The sequence below is a fragment of the Magnolia sinica genome, chromosome 5 (genome assembly GCF_029962835.1).
Source record: "Magnolia sinica isolate HGM2019 chromosome 5, MsV1, whole genome shotgun sequence".
Taxonomy (NCBI): Eukaryota; Viridiplantae; Streptophyta; class Magnoliopsida; order Magnoliales; family Magnoliaceae; genus Magnolia; species Magnolia sinica.
In genome coordinates, this window is record NC_080577.1 from 103,192,017 (window position 1) to 103,216,081 (window position 24,065).

A 24,065-nucleotide genomic window follows, 5' to 3' on the forward strand; every position below is an offset into this window, starting at 1 on the left:
TGTTGACCCGATCCAAGTCCAGGTATGGCTAGGACTAATCTGGACCGAGTCCGACCTGGTCACAGGTACCGAGTTGGGTTGAGTCGACACCGAGTCGGGTCGGGTGCAATGGGTAACCATAGGCTGAAATCACAACCCAAAACCTAGATGCACCTGCCAATTTGGATTTTTGTGTGTGTGTGTGTGTGTGTGTGTGTGTGTGTGTGTGTGTGTGTGTGTGTGTGTGTGTTTGTGTGTGTGTGTGTGTACTAGTTGGGTTTTAGATCGAGTTGAGTCAGTGCCGAGTTGGATTTTGGGTTGAGTCGAGTCGAGTTACTAGGGGACACGAACTCGACTCAGTTTGAGTTCGGATTGAACAAAGTCTACTCGGTTCGGATTGACTCACTCACTCAGTTCGGATCGAGTTGGGTCTAAATGAGTCGGATGAGTCCAGTTTGCTCAGTCAAGTCGTCCCATGCGCAGCTCTAGGTATAGGTATGGCCGGATAGGTTGGATTGGCATAAACTCAAGTCCATCCCATTCATCCAACTTGGCCTGAGATGACTTGCAACCTGACCTGACTTGGCCTGAACCCGGCAGAGAAGTGGGTCGCCCATGGGTCAACTGGACCGATTGCCACCTGATGCATTTAAATTTGCTTAAATGCATTGAAGTGCATATACGTAGGGGTGGCATTGGTTGGGTTCAACGTACTGGATGGCCAAGAATTTTGGCCCAAACATGATCCATGACCCATTACCTTGAGGCCCAAATCCGACCCACTTCAAATTTATGAAGCCCCAGCTGACCCATTTAATTATAATTGGGTCAGGCTCAACTGACCTAACCTGACCTGCCATGACCCAAATCAGTTTTAAGGACAGGATACTAGTCTAGGGTTATGCCCAACCTTGCCTAGTTAATGGATATACAAATAAATAAATAAATCATCTATAACCTTTTTCTTTATTTTATTTTAGGTTTTGGGTTGGTTTATATCAGGTCATCTAAAGCTATCCACTAAAAAAATTTGTATGAGCAGGTCCATGGAACTTCTCCGTACTCCTCCTAGAGAAAACCTCGAATCCACGAGGAAAAATATGAAAATAGAATAATTCTAGAAAATTCATAATAAATTGATCGATGATGAAAAATGAGCTTACAACTTAAATAATAACATGAACCGTAGGAAGAAGTTTCAGAATCAAACTACAACTAAAACTCCTATAAATTGTGACTTATTGTAAATACTAAACTTACTATTTATAGAGGGCCGTGGTGTCTACTAGTGCGCATGGTTTTCGGCAAAAAATAGAAGTGTCCTATTTGGCTGAACCATGATGTTCTCCTAATTATTCTAAGCACTTTTCATGTTGGGCACACCTCCTAAAGCCCAACCAATGAAGAGTTATACCCAAACTAAAACTTATTATAAATAGTAAAAATAAAATTAAAACAGGAATTTGACCGGTGATCTGATGGTATTTCACAAATTCGGTGTGGGCAACCCTGCGTAGTGGGTTGGGTGGCTAAAGTAGCTCGTCCTACCCCAAAATCATATATGGTACGTCCGATAGCTCATTCTGGTTTGCGAGATACGATCCATTTTAAGTTCTGACGGTTTGGATCACTTCTGTCGTCAACTGGGCCTTTTCCGATCCATCTTGGCCATGAAAGTGCCTGCGACCCACTCTACATCATGATACCACACCCTTACATTGAGGAGGCATTTTATACTCAAACCACAAATCACCTTGTGTGGAAGCACCTCTTAAGCTCCTCTGTTTGAAATAGGAATTGATTACATGAAAATTTCTCCAAAACTGAAAGATTAAGATTAATAAAAAATTCTCAAAAACTCAAAAGAGAAAGATTAATGATAAATTCTCATCAACAGCAACTTTATTATAATGAGTAAAAGATCGTTCAAGCATTTATATACTTACCTAAATGAAACGAGTTTGCAGATTTATATAAACAAGAATCACTTGATTACCTGCCTATTATTCAACAATGACCTCTAACTTGCTCTGAGAATTCTTGGGGAAAGACGTAGAAGCTTCAGGTTGCGAAGTAGAACCGAAAGGGTTGGGCGGCATGATCAAGCTTTCCATGCTTCCTTCCAACATCTGAATCACACTTTTCATAGACGGGCGATCAACCGGGTACCACTGTATGCACCAAAGTGCTACAATACTTAGTTTCTTCACGATCATACTGTCTTCTTCTTCGATAATCTTGAGTTCAATCTCTTCTCCTTGATGTAGACGATTATATATCCATTCAGGAAAGTAGATTCTGCTAGAGTTTTCGGCGTTCACATCTGTGTTCTTTCTTCCTCCAACCATTTCTAGCAACACCATTCCGAAACTATAAACATCTGATTTGTAGGAAACATTTCCAAAGTTCCGAGAGAACAGTTCGGGGGCAATGTAGCCCATAGTCCCTTTTGCAGCTGACATGGATACAATGCTTTGTTCCTTAGAACATAACTTCGCGAGCCCAAAATCTGTAATCTTGGGATTGAAGTTTTGGTCTAGCAAGATATTGTGTGGCTTGATATCAAAGTGAAGAATGCGTTGATCACATCCCTGGTGAAGATACTCTATCCCCCTAGCAATGCCAATGGCAATGTTTTGAAGCATCTCCCAACCTAGCGACGGGTTTTTATTGTCTTTTGAGAAAATGAATTTCTCTAATGATTCATTTGGCATGAATTCATAGATAAGTGCTCGCTCAAATCCATCGGCACAGAAGCCCAAAAGACGGACAACATTTACATGGTGAATCATGCCAATGGTGCCCACTTCATTAATGAAATCCCCGCCTTCTGCACTAGACCTTTTGAGGATTTTAACAGCAACAGAAACACCATTTGGTAGGTTCCCTTTATACACAGTTCCATAACCTCCTTGACCTAATTTGCATTTAAATTGATTGGTAATTTTTTTAATATCGGAATAAGTGTATCTTGTGGGATTGAGAGATTTGTAATTCTCTAGAAACTTTTCAACTTTTTGTTGATTCTCTGTTTCTTTCAGTCTCTTTGATTTCCAAGATGTGTAAACCTTAATAGATGTCATTGTTGCTATAACAAGAAGAAAGAAGCCAATGCTCACACCTGCAAAAAGAGAAATGGCGTAAATTGCAAACTACATTTCTGCAATAAAACAAATGAATTTATATTAGTTTTAGATAAAAGAATTAAACTTTACCTGCAATTACAGACTTCCTCGATAGACCTAGACAAAACAATGGTAGATGATTAGCTTTAATGTGTATATGGAAGTCACTATAATAGACTTATAGCTTAATTATGAGTTCTTCATGATTTTGAAAATAATTGCATTCTTATAAAAACATTAATAACAAAATAATTAATGGATCGTTAAATGCAACTAAGAAATGTAACTATCTTCTCTACATGGAAAATGCAGGAGTGTGGAATGACCCTTGTGACTTATTAAGGCTAATGAAGAGAAAAGAAACATGTAAGATCATTCTGACAAACTGCCACATGTGTTTCACATGTGAATCTATGGATCCAGGGCAAAAAAGATAGCACAATGCAAGAATCAACCAAGACCCAATTAGTAGCAGCAATGTTAAAAGGCTCAATGGCTACACGTTGGCTGCATTTTCTTAAAGAATTGCTTGTGTTAAGAACACCTTGAGAAATCATGTAGACAGAAGTTTTTATATTCAAACCTAGTACCTATAAAGCTGAAAACAATAGAAAACACATTTATTTTTCAAAGTACTATTTTATATCTCCAATATTTGTGTTAAATAGGACTCAAAAGTCTTAACTCTTTGAAGTTTTCAGTTCTTATCTTAGTCCTTCTGTGAATCATGGGAGGGAAGCATCTCCAAACACGCATGGATACCTTGACAATTTGAGAATTGAAACATGAAGTGAGGCCAAAACAGTGAAGTAGTCTAATGATCTAAAATCCAATAACCATGAGAAGGAAAGACAATATCCCAATTATCAGATTAGATGGCGTAAATAGCAACTGGAACAAGATCAACATTGATAACCAGGAAGTGGGTGACCTCGCAGTGCCCCCCCACCCCTCTCAAAGGGCTGCTTTTAGGTTTATAGAGAACCCTAAATGCCTCCTTTATTAGTGTATGCTCTTGCATGTGGGTGTGTGTTTTTAAGAAGAGAGTCAGTATTAGGTAAGTGTGAGGTGTGCTCCCACCTTTTGATATTTAAAAAGGTTACTAAAGAAGAAACGTAAGCCAAGAGAATCCTTACAACCTCACAAAGATTTTTTTTTTTTTTAAATTAAAATTAAAAAAGCTGATCTCTCACATCAATGAATATAATGTGTAAGACTAGCTTGGACTCCACTGTCTCTAAAACATGTTTGAATGTACTACGATGACTGTCTTTTCCTTTTTCTTTTTTGTTTTAAAGAAAAGGGGCCTCACCTATCATTTGGATCAAACCAAACAGGACCTATACATTTGAAATAGAAAAAAGAAAAAAAGCCAACAAGACTAGAACTGGAACTGCCACCTTCAGACAGGGGATTCTAAACCCAACCCCTCGTCCACAGCTTCCAAGAATCCACTGAGCCACAGCCTCCAGCACCATTGGGAGCCTAACCACTGGATCACAACCACAAACAACCGGCCCTAAAAACTCCCGCTAAGCACCACATTTTCCAAATAACCAACCGTGGATAAGAAGGAAAAACAAAAAAAAACAAAACAAAACAGATCCATAAAACAGAGCCACTAAAAGGGAACGGTCAACCCTCCAAACTGCCAGTTCAGACCCAACAGTTAAACTCTCTAACTTACATCTTGAAGATACTGACATCCCATTACTGCATGAAATCCTAATATCTGCAATTCCTGCCCTCCACTGTCTCTAAACCATGTTTGAGTATACTAAGCTGACATAACATCCTCAGATCTTCAATTCCTGCCCTATACACTGATGATAGCAAAATAAGAGAACTCTTATTCTGTAAGCACCCGCTCGAACTCCACTATCTTTAAAACATGTTTGAATGTACAAAGCTGACATCCTATTAGCACATAACATCCTACAATCTGCATTTCTTGGCATAGACTAATGATCACAAAAAAGAGAACTCTTATTCTAGAATAACATAGTTCTCACAAATCTACTTATCCAACCTATAATGTAAATCTTAATTCGAAAATCAAAACTTAATTTTGTGAAATGTTATATTTACACATAATTTTCAACATCCATGTTTGTAAAAATTTCACTAATAAACTCAATAATGCTTGACCACATAAGCAATGAGAGGGCGCACTAAATCTCGTAGGACCATGTTGTCGACCATCATTCAAGCTGTTCAGATCCACACGTGATGTGTATATGACATCAAATCCATTCGTGAATTGCATCCCCTTTGACATAGGGAGGGACGTGATGAGGTTGATCACCGTCTTCCTCAGGGAATAACTACTCCGAATCCAAGCTCTCTGGACTCCTCTAGAGCTTCCTCGAATCCATGAGGGATAAAAATAGAAATAATTTCTAATAAATTGAGTGGTGATAAAACCAAATTTACAATCCTTTAAATAATGAGCTCATACTTAGGATAGAGTTTTAGACTCAAATACCCTAAAAACGTGACTTACTATAAATAGTAAACTTACTATATATAGACGTTCTCCATTCCTACTAGACTTCATGGTTTTAGTCAAAAATGGTAAGTGTCCAATTCTTAGACCTTTTCATGTTGGGCACGACTCCTACAACTCAAAGGATCAAAAGTTATACTCGAACTAAAACTTACTATTTATAGTAAAAAGAAAAATAAAAGGGACTTTTGACCATCGATCTGATGGAATCTCGCAAATCCAGCATGGGAAAATTGGTGTAGAGGGGTTGGCTGGCTAAAGTAGCTTCTCCTACCCAAAATCATATGTGACATGTCAACAAACTCATCCTGGTTTGTGAGATATAACTGTTTTAAGATTCCAATGGTCCTGATCATTTTCGCCTCCGATTGGGCCTTCTCTGGTCCATCTTTGCCATGGAACTGTCTGCGACCCACTGTACATAACCCTTGTTTTCACTATTCATACTATTAGGACGAGTTGTATGGATACGTAGGAACCCAGAAATCGTACATGTGGCATATATCAACTTAAATAAATAGACCAGATTGTGTAGCCCACTGCCATCAAGTCAAAAGCCTAATATAAGATTAGTTGAATAATTCTAACCTCTGATTCATGGATGTTTTAATAGATGTCTTAAATCGAGTCTGTTACTGGGCCTGTCGATGCCATCGACAAACTGTTCGATGTCACCTTTGATGACACGAACAGTGCTCGATTCCACCGAGATTTTTTGAATTTTCTACAGTTGGTCAGTGACCTATCTGGGCATTTTTTTCAGTGCCATCAAAGGGTGTTCGATTACACCTTCGATGACATCAAACATGGCTTGATGCCATCGAGATATTTCGGAAAATCGGGTTTTGTCTCTAGACAATTTGGGTGTTAGTTCGATGTCATCGACCCAGCTTCGATGCCATCGAAGGATAAGTTTCGATGCCATTGAATTGTTTTGCGCAGAGTTGCGTATTTGCGGAATTTGGTTTCTTATTTCGATTGTGCTTCCTCCAAAGGCTATATATTGGAGTGCAATTGGAATTGGGATTGTATAGAGGTGTTATAGGGTTTTCAAATCGTTAAAGAGTTTTGAATGGTGTAATAAGGGGGAGATTCAAGGTTGTTCGAATCAGGTAAGCTCTTTCTCTTTGTAATTTCTGCTTTCATAGTAATCGTCTATCGCTTTGTGTTGTGGTTTTTTCCTGTAAGAGTTTTTCTACGTTAAATTCCCATTACCGATGCCTGACGTCCATTGGGAGGATTTATCTATGGACTCCGTGCTTAGTCTCCCACGAACATAACGCGGCATGAATTTGGTGTATATCATTTCTCAAAGATGACACACTTTATCCCATGCAAGAAAACCCTCGATGCGACACACGTGGCGAATTTATTCTTTAGAGAAGTCATGCGGTTACACCAGGTTCCCAAGACCATTACTTCTGACTATGATATGAAGTTCATTAACCACTTTTGACGGACTTTATGGAATCAGTTTGGTATATCATTTCAGTTCAACAGTGCTTACCATCCATAGACAGATGGGTAAACTGAAGTTGTGAATTGCACGTTGAGGAACCTCCTTTGATGTATTTTAGGTGAAAACTGAAATAGTGAGATTTGTCTGTCTTAAGTGGAGCTTGTATTCAACAACATGGTGAACCGCTCGATAGGGAAGTCCTTGTTTCATATTGTTTACGGTCAAGTGTCTCACCACATACTTGACTTGGTCCCCTTACTCAAGCTCACAGGCATGAGCGTTGCAACAGAATATATGACAGACAAAATCATGGACATTCGTATAAGGAGCAAGCCGACAAGCATTGACGACAAAAGGTATTCGAGATGGGCGAACAAGTTATGGTCCATCTACACAAGGAGAGGTTTCCAATCGTGACTTACAACAAGTTGAAGAACAAGAAGATTGGACTAGTGTCAATCCTTCAAAATATTAATGACAACACCTATGTTGTTGATCTTTCAAATAACCTGGAGATTTCGCGTACTTTCAACGTCATAGACCTGATCGACTATCATGAACCAAAGCGGGACAAGAATTTGAGGACGAGTTCTTTTAAAGTAAAGGGTACTAATCTAGAGCGGGTCGCAAACACTTTCATGGTGAAGATGTACTAGAGAAGACTCGATCAGAGGCGGAAGTGATCCAAACCGTCAGAACCTTAAAACATGTATATCTCGCAAACCGAAATGAGTTATTTGATGTATCATATACTATTTGGGTTAAGAGAAGCTACTTTAACCACCCAACCTGCTACGCCGGGTTGCCCACGCCAAATTTATAAGATTCCATCGGATCGACGGTCGAAAATTCTTTTTAATTTCTTTTTTACTATTTATAGTAAGTTTTAGTTCGATCATAACTTTTGATCCATTGAATTTTAGGAATTGTGTCTAACATAAAGAGTGCTTAGAAAAATTATGAGAATAACATTGTTAAGCCAAGTAGGACAGTTACTATTTTTGGCCAAAAACCATGAAGTCTAGTGAAAATCATGACGGTCTATAAATAATAAGTTTACTATTTATAGTAAGTCATAAATTTTAGGGAGTTTGATTATGAAACTTCTTTCTAAGTTTGTTTTATCATCAATTAATTAATTTTCAAATTTTTTAGATTTTTTTTTTTTTCCTTCATGGATTCAAGGAATCTATCTGTGGCGTTCAGAGAAACTCTCTAGAATCAGAGTAGTTATTCCCTTGAGGATGAAGGTGATAGACCTCATCCCGTCCATCCCTGCGTCAGTAGGACCACAGTCACGGTGCACCGACATCAGTGGACCCTTGGTCGCAGCTAAGACGCGTCATTGAATAAGGCACTGGATTGCGACTTTCCTTGATAATTAGACAGTATTTTGTAAATAATTTTTATCCTATGAAATTGCTTGACCTAATTAGATTCCAGGCCACAGGAAATTCCTGTGCGCTGGAAACAGATGATCTGGATTCAAACTACAACCACTGCAGTTAACTTGAATTAGCAATTCCTTTTTTGCTATATGTCCCGTCTTTTTTAACGGGCGCGGATTAGTAGGGCCACTGAGGGGACAACTTGATGTATGAAATTTATCCACACCGTCGATCCATTTTTTTACATATTATTTTAGATTTTTTTCTCCAGAATTAGAAAATATCGGAGGCTTGAATGGACCACAACGTTGGAATTAAATTCCTACCATTGAAAAACTCTTGGGTATAACGGGAGTTTTGGATCAAGGTGTTATTTGTTTTTTCACTTCATCCAGGTGTATATGACCATATAAACAGGTTGGATGGAAAATAAACAGCACAGTGGACCCTAAAAATCTTTCAACGCTGCTTCCTGTGGATTTGCTTTATTTCTGGTTCAGTATTTTAAAATGATTTTTAAAAATAGATGGACAGTGTGGATAAAATTTATACATTACAATGGCCCCTCGTGGCCCTTGGAGCCTCCGCCTGTCCCGAGCTCCGAACAGGCGGGGATAGTACGTAGTCCGCGCCCTTTTTAACTACTATTAAATATTATGTTTGAGTAATTAACCATCGACTCGAGTCGCGTAAATACTCGATCGAGTATTCCGGTTTTTGAGCCATGGTAGAGAGAGAGAGAGAGCGAGAGAGAGAGAGAGAGTACCTTCGTGGCCATTGAAAGAGTAATATTCCCCGATGTCGAAGGGCGGCGGCGGCGGTGGTGGGAAAAAACATGTGGTTTCATTACTGGTTTCGTTCTTGAATGTGCATCTCCCTCCACGCCTCCTGCACTTGCTGCATCCTGGCACGTTCCATCTCAAACGGACAGGTGGTAGTGGACCATACGTCCCGTCAGTGTAGTTAGGAAAAAGGTACGGACGCTCGTTCGAGTAAGGGAAGTAACTACTCATGTAGAAGTCCGGGTCATCTGTAATGGGAATTGTACCACTCTTTATTGGCTTGCAAGAGTTGGGCAACTCACTCAAGAACATAGCAGAATTTACAATGTAAAAGTGATGACCGGAACGGTCCAGGCAAGCTAACCCGTCGAAGACGCGGGATGCAATATCGACTGAACAATCGACGAGCGTGTAATTGAAGTTGCTTGCCACAGAGTCCAAGTAATAATCAGGAATTGGCTCCAAAACCTGTCCGTAGTAGATGCTGAACGGGTAATAAGTGTAAGGAGAGGCAGAAAGATTGAGGTTGAAGAGGAGGGACATTAAGCAATTATCCTGGTATGAAATCAGTAGAGTTCCAGTCTCGTAGTCGATGGACGTTACGTTGATTTCTTGCTTTGAAGATGGGAGGTTGAGCACTGTCTGGTTGCCCCTGCAAGCGAGCTCGAACTCTGGCTGGCCACAGCGCTGAGGTTGGGATACCAGCCGGAATGGGTTCCGAATTTCAGGCTCGTCTAAGCCGCATGAAGCAGGTGTACAATCGCCTTCGCAAGTGCCAATTTCCAGGGAGATGGAAAGGATGAGCTGGATGAGAAAGATAGACTGCAACATACCCATCCCTTGAGAAAGGTAAGGTTTGCAGCCTTAATGTGTGGCCTTCTTAGTTCTTCTGCTACGAGCCTGCTAAGAAACCTTCTTATGCTGGGATGAAAAAAATTTAAAGAAGCTTTCTTAAGTTTGCAGCACAAAGAATGGGTAGCCCTGTTATGCCAGACTAAAATACCTGTTACAATTTTTTAGGTTTTTCCACATGCATTTCGGACTATTAATAGAAAAACGCCCACTTCCAAAATACTTAAAGAAACACACCTCAGGATGCCGCTTCAGTGGATTCCCAGTGGATCCTTGACTATGGGGCTCACCTTGATGCATGTGTCTTATATCCACGTTGTCTATCCGATTCTCAAGATCATTTTAGAGCACAAACCCAAAAATGCTGGAGATTCAAATCTCAAGTGGACCGCAACAGGAAATGGTGCAACAGAAAATGGTGGTGATTGAATGCCCACCGATTAAAAACTTTATGGGAGTCGCAGGAATGCTTATTTGCCATCCAACCGGTTGATTAGGTCACGAAGACTTGGATGAAGGAACCATGTAAATATCAGCTACTAAAATTGTGATACCAAAAGTAACCACGTAAATATCAGCTACTAAAATTGTGATACCAAAAGCACTATGAGTTTATTCACTTTTATGAGCCCGTATGGCTCATGTTTTACATGCTAATAAGGCCCACATCTTAGTGGACCATTGAAGGGGTATTTTTGATATTTTTCTTTTAAAATGGTAGCTTTATGATAAGTTATGTTAGGCTTGAGAGAAAGTTACAATTTTTTGTTGATTTTTGGTGTTTCGAGAGCCTCTAGGGAGAGAGAGAGCTAATGGTTTTTTGTTGTTCCATCTCTATAATCTTCTCTAAATAGTGGATTGATTGTTGCTTTGTGCCATGGTTTTTTTCCGTAGGGGTTTTTCACGTAAAAATCATACATGCATTATGTGGTTACTTAGATTTTTCATTTTCTCTTACTTGTTTTAATCTATATTAAGGTGTTTTCGCTGAGCCTGTTCACCAACAAATGGTATTGGTGTGAGGTTGGTTTGTTAGTTTGGATTTGAGATATGGCATCAAGGGGATCAAATGTAAAGTTTAAGACAAATTCATCGGTAAAAACAACTTTAAATTATGGAGATTGAAGATGAAATCCATCCTAGTTCAACAAGGGCCATAGTATACACTCCTTAGGAAAGTGCATCATTTGGAATTTATGAAGGAAGAAGGTTGGGATGAATTGGATTAAATGCCAATTAGTACAATTCAATTGTACTTGGCTGATAAAGTCATTTACAATGTCATAGATGAGATAGCTGCTGCAGGTTTATAAGCAAAGTCGGAGAGTATTTACTTAACGAAATCTCTACCAATCGTCTATTTCTGAAAATGCAATTTTATACTCTGAAAATGATGGAAGGGTCAGATCTATCTAAACATATTAATACATTCGAAAAATTGATTTATAAGTTGATGAGTGTTAAGGAGGAGATCAAGGAGGAAGACAGAACACTAATTTTGTTTACATTTCTCCCCAATTCGTTCGAGTATATGGTTGATACTCTTTGCCATAATAGGAATACTTTGGACATCGAGACTGTTATTGCAGCCCTTTAGTCGAAGCAGTTATAATAGCAAACTGGCAGTGAATGTACCTCTACAAATGCATTGTTTGCTTGAAGAAGACTCTCTTAGTGAGAGAATGAAAAATCACAATATAGATCTAAGTCAAGAGGTAAAGGAAAGTTGAGGTGGTGGAATTGTCAGAGAATGTGACATTTAAAAAAAAAAAAAAAAAAAGACTATCAGTTTTCCAAAACCCAAAAGGATGAGAAGTGTTAAGAGTCAAATATTATATATTAGACCCCAGTTATTACCCGATTTTATGAGCATGATACCGGTTAATGCCCTATTTTATTCGTGTTTGTGATGCAAGGTGAATTTAAGAGCTTAGACTGAAAAAGGGTACTAAAAGTGTGGATTTGATGCTCTGAAGTCACTAAGGCAAGGGACGGACTCCAAGGGTCAAAGATTGAAGAAATTACAAGCCAGAGATTCGAGAAAATCAGGCCACTCACGTTAAACGGGCCCGAAAGTCATCCAGAATGCAAGATCACAAGGTTCTCAGCATCTGTTCAGTTCAAAACTTCATATATGGCCTGAGGACCATAATTTAACCGTACAAATAAAATTTCAGCCATTGGATCCTTGTGAAAGTGGCACAACGGACAGATCATCCCCTAAAATCCTGATTTGGGGGCCGCCTGATATCTGGATATGCTTCAATTTGGACTCAACGTCTCAAATGAGATGATGAGACGGAAGGATGGTGTGGATTTCTCACGAGCATCACAAGTGGACCCCGCATGTGAGGTGGGAGTGCACCGTCAAGGCACTCGGTCAGCAGGCGTTGACCTGAGCCCATGCGTAAACCAGACAACGAATGACGCTATTTGTCCGTTTTCATGTTGTGGGCCCCACCTATTGATCCTCTTAAAGATCAAGACTGTGCACTGTGCCCGTACTGTGGGTATGACCACATTCATGGTGCTCATTTGGTCCTATACATGCACTCAGGAAATCTCCATCGTAAATCGCAGGATGGACGGTAGCGAGCAAAGTTTAGTGGACCACATCTAAATCAATCCAATCTCGCCATTCCCAGATGATTTTTCGTCTTGAATCTAGTGGACGGCGTGGATTTCTCCATCACTGTAAATCCGGGACCCACCTACCATCACAGTGCGAAGGCGTCGACTCTGTTTCGCAAACAAAGCCTGCGGACGAATCTGGTGGGCCGCCACCATGCTTCAATGATCTGATCTGGACCGTCCATCAGAAGCCCACGCTTCCTATCACCCAAGCCTAGATGACGAAATTACAGGAAGAAATGAAGATCGGTTTTCAACTGTCTAAAAGGAAGACGAACGGTGCAAGAAGAACTCCGTGGACCACACCGAAATCAGTCAAGAATCGTCCATTCCTGATAGGTTTTTCATCCTGCATATAATGGACGGCTTGGATTCTTCTGTAGAAATCAATAATGGGCCCCACCAAGCTTCAGTGCCCCACCAAGCTTCAGTGTAAGAAGTTTACGCAGCAGACTGCGCGTCCGAGAGCTCTACAACCAAAATCTTGGCCCTGATCAGGACCGTCCAAACTTCACGGATGAAGAATCTGAACCTTTCTATGGAGGTGGAACTTATCAACAGAAGGGACTGTGAATTTACACGCTACGCCGATCACTGCTGCCCGAGAAAACAGAGTCGGTTGCAATTGCAAAACCTGCGTAAGAATTGTTCACCGACTCTAACACTCCCACCAGCCACCGACTGGAACATCCTATAAGTGAGAGAGAGAACGTGAGATGGAGCATCTTTAGATTCGTGGGCCAGCGGTGGTGGACGTGGAGCAGTTTGAGTTCTTTTGTTTTCTATTTTTATTATTTTTATTTAGGAATTAGCCTAATCATGTCTATCTTAGGCTAAACCTCTTAGTTAGGGCTAAGAAGTGAAGCTTGTAATATGATGGGAGACTTTACTTTATGCCTTTGATTTAATTTGTGAACTGAACTTGATATTAGTTTGATTATTAAGGGAATGTTTTTTAGTTTTTAATGGTCTATTGTAACTAAAATTACAATGGGTTTGTGATAGATTTGAGCATGTTTCTTTCCTTTTTATGTTTATGACGTCAGGAAGCCCTGTTGTTCACCATCGTCTCCTGGGCATGGTCGGATGATGGTACCCTTCCTAACTTTCATATCATATTGATTGGTTTTTAATTAGTTTAATTCTGTTGTTTACTTTGTCTCCTGGGCATGGTTTGGTGATGGAATCCATTCTAATTCATATACCTTTCATCTCTTGAAAACTATATCAAAGGAAGTTCAGTTGATTTTCATGGTTACACCCTTCAACTGGATGAAGATGAGACTCTAAGTCCAGTTGAGTTCTTGAAACAGGCATAAGATCTCCCTGATCTCTATAAGTGGACCCTCTAAATCCCTAGTTTCCTACCTCTAAATTTCTTAAGTTTTACATTAATATTTCACCATTATTCCTCAAATTATAATCAATTTAGATTTCATCTTAGTCTAATTCTAATTCTACCTAGTTTCAGATAACGTACAGGTTTCAGTCCCTTAGGATTCGACCTCGGTCTCACCGAGTTTATTACTACATCACAACCCTATACTTGGGGAGTGAACAAGAAGTCAGATGATTTGCCAAAGGAAGTTAATTCAGTTGAATCTTATGAAGGCTTAGATGGTTGTGATGTATTGTCAGTGACTAAGACTGATTTTTTTTTTTTTAATCAGGAATGTATCTTGAATTCAGGGGCATCATACCATCTGTCTAACATCCCAAATTTTCGTGGCCCAAGAATTTCGGGTGTTAATAATGTAAAATTTGAATGCTTTAAAATTGCACTTTATTATTATTATTATTATTTTCATTTAGATCACATTCAGTTACATTCACAAAGGTAATCATTCATAAGAATAAAATAGACTGTATTTATTATTCCATTAGAGTAAAAAGCGTACAAATAATTCTTTAATGCCTTCTTAATGGGAGCTTATTACATTATCAAAGTTTGTAGCGGAAAATAAATAAAATAATTCGTGGTGCTATTCTTCTTATTTATTCGAAAGAATCTTCTATAGAATAATTATCATTCGTATCATCAACCTGTAATTTACCTGCAATATCTGTATGGTTGGAGAGGGTCAACGCCCTATTCATAGTGGTGGTTGTCCTTTAAAGTTTATAATGATTGAAGTGATTCATAAGAGTAACATAAGGGTCACAATACATCTCATACTCCACAAATATAAGTGGTATTAGTATGTGCAGTATTTTACATGAAATGCATCCCTACCAAAGTATGTGCGGTTCATCACACTCAACGATCATGATCACAATGTGGAAAGTAGTTTAAAGATAATCAGCTCGTCCCGCATCCCATATTATGGAGATTCTTCAGCGTATCCGACGTTAATGTGGATTTGTGCAAACATCTCAAGGCGACACAACAACGCGATTGGAAGATTTACGTAACAATATTGTTTATAGAGCAACTTTTTGCGACATCTAATCCCGAGAAGTGATATAACACGCATGGCGGTTTACTTACATTGATTGTACATCAGTACCCAACCTACGGGATTACATGCCGACTAAGAGGGCGCTATCCGAAACTCATTACGTTCACGATAATATATTAATCACTAGAAGTGGGATTTCCAACATAATACTTGCATGCAAGATAATAATGTAGTAATTGGAATTATGTAATAAGAATTCCTACAGTAAAGATGAACAACAATAAACTCGAAACATAAGACAATCAAATCAAACTCATTATAAAATTTAAAGGAAGAACCCTCACCTTTTACGTTGAAGTGCCCTCTCATGTTGTTAAAACTTAGTGCATGCGCTTTAAATTTAACTTCAACCATAGATTACACAAATTATATGATTAGGGTTTAATCTGGGATTTAAGTTAAACTTAATATAAATCACCGTGTAAATGGTTAACTTACCTTGATCAGCAACTAAGTCTCAATCCAAAAACGAGTTTAATGCTACTCTTTCACTGAGTTGACTCGGTCATAATCTACCCATGTTTTGGAATTTTACGTTTGTTTGAAGGTATGGATGATAACGCTGATTGAAACTTACCTCCTACAGAAGATCATGAGAGAGATTAAATAAATCGACTAACCTCAAAAGTTTGTAGGGCTTAACTCAAATCTAAATGCACTCTTGTGATTTGGCAAGTCACTGCACAACGCAGGGCATGCGCACTCCCTCGCTTTTCTTCTTCTTCTTCTTCTTCTTCTTGGAAAGTTGGACATGAAAATTGGATAAACTAGACTCAAGGCCAGCCCGAATCCGACTCTTGCCGGCTCCCACCGTGTCTGGGTGCTGCTCTCAGCACTTGATCCTCTCTATTCTTCTCCCATTCTCTCTCTCTCTCTCTCTCTCTCTCTCTCTCTCTCTCTCTCTCTCTTTCTCCCTCTTTCTTTTTGTTGTTGTTGGACAACCTATTTACGGGAATTTCTTTATATAGAATGTTTGGTGTCTCAATCTTGGAGAAGGTTCATGTAGTCGGACGTTCTTGCGCACGAAGTGTTTACGCAGGTGGTTTTAACACGTTTGATCTTGCAATTCCAGTCCAGATTCCTGGTTTATTTCTTTCCAGTATTTGGAGAATGTAAGATGCCTAGGTGGGCCTTCTCGTACATGGTCTTAATCTTTGAATGGTGTTAATCACCGTGATTAACACACGACATTCTCTTGAGGAAGATGGCTTATACTCTAATGGTAGATTCCATCCTGGTCTACATATGCTCAAACCGGTTCAACCAAGTGGTCCGAATTTGCCATCTTGTGCTCCTTGGCTGTAACACCCCAGTTTTTGGAACCCGAGTATATGACTCGTCCTTCAAAAACTCGAGTGTTAGCCTATAAAATTTAGTGTAAATTTGAACAGCTTATCATTAATGTAAGACCCGTATCTTATCCCGTATCATTCCGTAAGCTTCCGCAGTCCTTCCGGTTGAATTTCGATGACCCGCGAACTTTTATCAGCAGTTGCGCATGACCCCGAGTTGTATCCCGTATTCCAGAGTCGGCTCGACCCGATACTTATACCTTAGCGACCGCACCGTCGTCGCGGTTCCAACGCCGTGACTCGCGCGCCGATTCGATACCCAAGCTAAGAGATGTGGGCCCGCGTTCAGTTCGAGGAAAACGCCCCGCGTTGTGAATTTCGAGGGAATCTCTACAACATGTCACATCCATCAAGTCAAGTACATTACCCATACCCCATGCCACCTCACCCTATCTTAAGTACAAATGACCACTCCCTCTTTTCCCATAAGTCAAACTCTCTCTCTCCCTACCCATCACTCTTTTACCAAAATTCAAACAAGCCCATACTATCCATATCCTTTTCTTACAACACCCATTCCACCCACCCATTTTCATCCCATCCCTCTCTCTCTCCATCTCATTCCATTTCAAGCTTCCATGAGAGCAAATCTCTAAGGAGAGAAAAATGCAAGAGGGGGCCCATTTTCCTAACCCCTCATCCAACCATCCAACCCTTCAAAATTCATCTCTCCCTTAAAGAAGAAGCTTAGGATCTAAGGAGTCCAAGGAGCTAAAGAAGGAGGCCATAGGTGGGTGTTCATTATCTTGATTTTGATGAGTTGAGGGCCCACATGTGGTGGGACCCATCTTGATGTAGGCATTGTATAGGGAGGGCCCATAGTGGCGGGGTCCCTCCCCTTCACACGTTTCTTCCTCTCTATTTCTCTCTCTCTTTCTTTCATTTTTTTTTTGTTGATGTTGAGGTGTGTGGCCCACTTGGTGTGTGTGTGTGTGATGGCCCACCCTGGTGGATGATCCACACGTTGTCCAAATGGTGGGATCCACCGTGATGTATGTACTGTATTCATGTTGTCCTGGCACCTTGGCGCCGTGCAACATACCTGGATGAAGGGAAACTACAAATATCAACTTATCCACTCTGATGGGCCACCACGTGGACCCACCTTGCTAAGTGTGCTGGACGCACAGTGGTGTGTGTGTGTCCCACATCCACCGCACTCATCCATTTTGGCCAGCTCCACGGCCCACCTTGATGGCGGTCATCCTGACCGTCCAGCAGCAGTAGCTGCTGGACCGTGTGTAGTAAAATAATAATAATAATAATAATAATAATAATAATAATAATAATAATATATATATATGTAGAATATATCTGCTAGTGGGCCCTACGTGGGACCCACCTCTTTGAACCGACTGGCTGTGCGTCACCAGCTGTGGGCCCATCATGCAGTATGTGTTTTATCTCAGTCATCCATCCGTTTGGACAGTGGTAGGTGAATCCACCGTGGTTTATGTATTTTATCCCCTTTTCCCATCCATTTTCTGGGTGTAAGACCCACCTCACACGTGTTACACGTGTGAGGGTGGGGCCCACCTTGAGTCATGTATGATGTAGATGTTTTAAATCTACACCGTCCAGCTATTCACTGCCGTGCTGACGGTCAGCAAGTTCTGTGGTCCCACGGCTACACAGCAGCGTGTAGCTGCTGTGGTATTGACGTCAGCAATTGTTGTGGGCCCACGCAGTTCTCAGACATCAACAAGTGTGGCCCTGATCACGAGGTGTGTGTTACATCAACACCGTCCATCTATTTCTCCATATCATTGTATAGCCTGGGTGAAAAGATCCAGACCTCAGGTGGACCACACAGCAGGAAACATTGGAGATGATGACGTCCACGGTTGAACCCCCTTTTTGCAGGTACCACTCTGATATGTGTGATTTACTTGAGACCGTCCATCCATTGGATATGGACCCCACCATGGCAGCGTGTGGGGCCCACCTTGTATGATGTATGTGTTACATCTATACTGTCCATCTAGTTTAGCTAGATCCCGGGCCCACTTGATCATGACCGTCCAGGGTCAGGCATCCAGCAGCAACAGCTGCTGGACCATTGAAAGGAAAATAAATATCAGCTTGGTTTTCAGCTGAGATGGGCCACACGTGTGGATCCACCTCTTATGTATGTATACAACCGTCTGTCGGGGGGTGGCCCATCACAAAGGTGTTGGTGGGGCCACCATGATGTATTTATTAGATCTGTACCATCCAGAAGATGTGAACAGTGGCCACACGGTTGATGTATTTATTCTCTACCCACGTGATTTATGGGTTTAATGCGAACCGTCCATCCACCAGCCTTCCAGCTGCTGGATTGATGTCAGTTAAGTTCTGTGGGCCACCACGTTTTATGTGAAATCCAGACCGTTTACGTGGACCCATGATGAGTGTGTCTTACATCCAGGCACTGTTGGTGCTCTTCAAAATAAATAAAATATATATGCATTATAATATATAATACTATATGGTGGGCCCTATGTGGGACCCACCTATGTGGGAAGGGGATGGACCGGTGTACATTTACACCAGCTATATGATTGCTGGAATGACGTCAGCTATGATATATGGGTTATATTCCAACCGTCCCATGGTGGGACGCACCCTGATGTATACACACCGTCCAACCGTTTTGAGGTGTGGCCCACCCCACACGTGTGACACGTGTGGGGATGGAACCCCCCCCCCCCCCTTGTTGTATGTATTCTCTATCCTCACCACCCATATGGTTTGAATGGTGGGATGGCACTGTGGTGTATGGACCAAATCCACACCGTTCGTCCTGAACGGTGCAGTACGGGACCCATCGGGACGTATTTATTTCAAATCCACACCGTTCATTGGATTGAGACGGTTGGATGCCAGCTAGATGCATGTGTTTTAACTAAGTCGTCTATCTGTCCAGGGTGGTGTGGAAACCCGCCATGATGTATGTATTCACCACGCCGCCCATCAGTATGTGGGGCACACCATGATGAATGTGTTTCAACCATGCTATCCATCTATTTTGTTAAACCTAGGGCTGCCCCATTAGCCCACTTGATATATATAAAGCCCATTGGTGCGGCCCATGGACACAGTTCACTTGATGTATATAAGGCCTACAGGTGCGGCCCATGTGATAATGCCGATTCGATATATATGAGGCCCATTGGTGTGGCCTATGGATGCGATCCACTTGGTGTATTTGATGACCCATGGGCGAGGCCCGATGTGATGTATGTGTGGTCGTTTCGTTGCGTATGAATCCCTAATATGGGCCACTCCTTGGGAGCAATGTTGGTTAGATGTTCACATTGATGGGCAATGATGGTTAGACGTCCACATTGTGACCTTCCCTTAGGCCCGGATAGGCCCATTCTCATCGTTCTCTAGTGGGTTAACCCAAACACTTGGGACCCATTGACATTGCTTGATCCATCATCGGCCGTCCATCTATGGACCCCGCCTTATGTCGAGACCGATTCCGATTGCCAATTACCGATTCGATTATCGAGGTCGAGACCGATTTTGATTGTCGATTACCGATTTCGATTATTGAAGTCGAGACCGATTCCGATTGCCGATTATCGATCGAAGCTGATTATCGATCGAGGCCGATTACCGATTCTGATTTGTCGTGGCCGATTGCCGATTATTGATCGAGGCTGATTATGGATCGAGGCCGATTACCGATTCTGATTTGTCGTGGCCGATTGCCGATTATCGATCGAGACTGATTATCGATCGAGGCCGATTACCGATTCTGATTTGTCATGGTCGATTACCAATTATTGGTCGTAGCTGATTATCGATCGAGGCCGATTATCGTAACCGATTGCTGATTTCGATTATCGTGGTCGATTGCCGATTCCGATTGTCGGGGCCCAATGTAATGTATATGCGGCTCGTATTTGAGGCCCGCTGTAACGTGTATTCAGCCCGTGTTTAAGGCCCAATGTGTGATGTATATGAGGCCTATGTGATGAGGCCCATTGTGATACATTTGAGGACTAGGCTATGGAGCCCATCATGATGTATGTTAGGCCCATGAGAAAGGCCCATTGTGATGTATTCATGGCCCATGATGCATGGCCCATTTGATGTATTCGAGCCCATGTGTAGGGCCCACATGTCATGTATTTGAGGCCCATGAGCAGGGCTCGCCTGTTATGTATATGTGGCCCTTGAGTAAGGCCCACTGTGTTGTATATCAGGCCTTTGTGTGAGGCCGTGGGCCCATTTTATGTTTGGCCCTATGTGGGTCATTCCTTGGGGGCAATGTTGGTTAAATGTCTACATTGTTGAGGTCGATTGTCGATGCCGGTTGTTGATACCGATTATGATCATGTGACAGCATAGCATCATCATACATGCCCATACGCATCATCTGCATGTTTGTTATGAGATATGGTTGACCATTGCATATGTCATTGGGAAGGTTGTTATGAGACTCCCTGATAGGTGGAGGTTATCTCACATGAGTGCACGGTATGCGCACGATTGATGCATGACTGGATTGTATGACTCATGCATCTCGCATTATGATTACTGTACGCCCTAGCGACATCGGGGCCGTAGCCTCCACAGGCATATCGTGGATGACCAAATGGGACACCGGAAATGTTTGGTTCTAGCATACGGGCTCCATAGATGTCCCTGGGTGAAAATCCCTAAACCTCCGAGGCCAGGAGACGCCCCAACGTCGAGACCGAGTGGATACATGAGCGCCCGAGTGCCGAATACCAGGAGGCCGCGTCTCCCACTGTGTCGTGGTCGGTTGGGAGGGGGTGTGGCCTTACCTGCCCGAGGGTAGGGGGCATTACTAGGCTGAGTTTGACCAGCTCATGAATGGGTCCGCTATCGACGTGCCGGATAGGTATTGGCAGACTATTGGCCAGGCGGATAGTGAGGTTTCTTACGCTCACTTGGACTGTGCTGCTAGGAGAGAGACAGTGTCATTTGGAGTGTATTAAACCCCGGTGATGATCCCAGAAAGGAACTGTACTGATATGTGGACTTATCGAGTAGGTGTTGCATACTCGTTCATTCATTCATTCACTATCCACTCGGGTTGGTGGTGCGCAACTGATTGTTGTGTACCTTCGTAATGGCAAAGATTTCGGTTGGGCGCGCGACTAACCTGAGGTCAGGAGTTTACCACATTGAGTCTGACTATCCAAATTTAGGTATGGGACTGGTTTGGATAGAAGTCCCTCGTGGTGGACCCCATAGCCTGCGATACTACGTACTATCATCTCGACTTCACGCTCCAGCATGGTCACTCCATTCGCACCGCATATCGTATTACATTCGCAACATATGGTATTTAGGATTACTATGTTTATGCTTATACGGCCTAGATACAACTGGCGGTATTCGTGGACTCAGGATTTGCATATTGCATTTGCATCATCAGCATCTAATGTTTGGCTTGCTGTCTCCGCATTGCATAGCTGATCTGCATTGCTTCATCAGTATATGATATTGTTTTTATTATATTTCTGCATCGTATAGCCTGGATAAGGCTGATGGTGTTTATGGGCCTATCAGTAGGTTTTCACATTACTCTGATATCGTATCTTGTCAGTATTTCTATTTATTCCATTGTATGATTTATGACATTGTATTGCATACTTGGCACTTACCTTGTGCACACACTTACACCACCCTCTAAGCTTTCTATAAGCTTATGCACGATAGATACGTGCAGGTGATGTTAGGTTGCAGCAGTGTTGATCTTGGAGCGTACAGCGGTCTTCTGGAGCTTTAATTTTCAATATATGTATTTCCCTTTCAGCATTGTATTCAAATGATTATATTAGTGGATAAGTGATGTTAATATTGCTTTTATGTTTTGGGTATACTTGTGGTTATGCTTCTTATAAGATAAATGTACGTTGGAAAATCCTCCTTGTAGAATCCCAGGATCGGAACCTAGTATACGGACGCTGGGAGCCGAGAATGGGATACTACGGAGGCTGTCAACACCAGGTTCGGCGATCGTGATTCATGTAAATCCGATTTCCAAGTTTGGGGCGTGACAATTAATCAGAGTTAACAGCAACGAAGGTAAAGTAAACCATGTATTGTATAAAAGCACTTCAAACACCATAAATAAAATCCAAATGTAGTGCCCTTACAGGACTTATACAATCCCAAATAATAGAGTTTATAAAACAAAAGAAGGAATCTATCATCTAGCAGTGGAGCTCGATATGGGCTGCAGGGACCCCGCCTAACTTCTTAGCTACCCGATCTGCTCAAGCAACCCAGTGAACAGCATTGGCCTGCTCTATACGATTGGATATTTGATGAATGAGTGGCTAACTCAGTGTGAATTCCCTTCAAGATTACGCACCGCTACCTTAACATACATAGTTTTAAAAAAAAAGGAAATAATCCAAAATAGGTAAGATGCAGTCTTATTAAAATGCATGGGTGTATGAATGCATATCGACCTGGGGATGCTCATCCAGTAGAACTTGGGCTCATCACCCATGCAATCATCGACCTGGGGATGTATCTAGTCAGACTTGGGCTCGTCACCCATGCAATCATCGACCTGGGAATGCTCTTCCAGTCGGACAAATAGGTCGATAGTCAGTGGTCTGGGAGATAGCAAAATGTATCCCAATGATCCTAAGGGCACGTGCTACAACATCCAAAATTAGCTACCCATCATCGCCAATATGCTATGGATGCATGATTAGCCAAACCGTTATTATTCCAATTATAATCAGCCGTTTTAAGTAACTCAATGGTCACTAGGGGGGCTTGTCACCCAACGTAAGCCGACAGGTCGGACATAGTGTCCCATGACCACTATCCCCGGCTCATAAGGTTTTCCACCTTGGGATGTTAAGTAAAACCTTTTGATCAAAATGACACAAGGTTAAGGGCCCTATTTTCCACACAAAATTCGTCTAGTTACACCCCAAGTGTGGCTCACATACAATAGTGGAGTTCTCCACGCGTAGTATTGTGAGTAAGATATTAAAGCGACTCACGACCATAAGTTCTTATATGAAGGTGTATAGAAATACAAAATGAAGGTGAAAGTTTCAATGTGTCATCATGAGACTATAGTACCAACTATTAATCGATACAATACTAAACATAAGAACAATGATCATTATTCATGAATGGTACTCATTAACTAGCATATGAGCCTAGCATGTAATATGAACATAATACATAAATCATAAATTTGAGATAAGACAATTAATAGAACTTAGAAATTTATGATAAGTCTTAGGACCTTAAACTAGTGATAGCAATTTAATGTATACTATGTTTGGCTAACTTAGAGATGGAAAGCCCAAGGGAAAAGTCATCACCTGAGTCGTTGTAACCCTGCCCTTGATCTGAATCCCCGTGTGCAACTAATGGCCCTAAGTTACGTAAGTAGCTTTCTAAAGGGTTAGCTCACATTAGATAATAACTTCTAAATATCTTGAAGGTTTGAAGGGCCTATGAATAGAATCACTTGGACTCGCTTTAGAGCGGTTGGGCCCACTAGATTTTGTTCTTCAAATGGCCCAGATTGG

The 24,065-nt window shown here is 41.4% G+C and overlaps 1 protein-coding gene across 1 annotated transcript; it reads right to left on the bottom strand.

Annotated features, from left to right (window-relative positions):
* Window positions 1-1,863: 1,863 nt before the first annotated feature.
* On the bottom strand, window positions 1,864-10,217 carry LOC131246494 (rust resistance kinase Lr10-like). The gene is made up of 3 exons (XM_058246681.1): window positions 9,224-10,217; window positions 3,195-3,221; window positions 1,864-3,100 (listed from the first exon to the last, which is right to left on the bottom strand). Exons 1-3 carry the CDS (start codon window positions 10,074-10,076, stop codon window positions 1,983-1,985), a joined length of 1,998 nt encoding a protein of 665 aa, XP_058102664.1. The 5' UTR covers window positions 10,077-10,217; the 3' UTR covers window positions 1,864-1,982.
* Window positions 10,218-24,065: the final 13,848 nt, after the last annotated feature.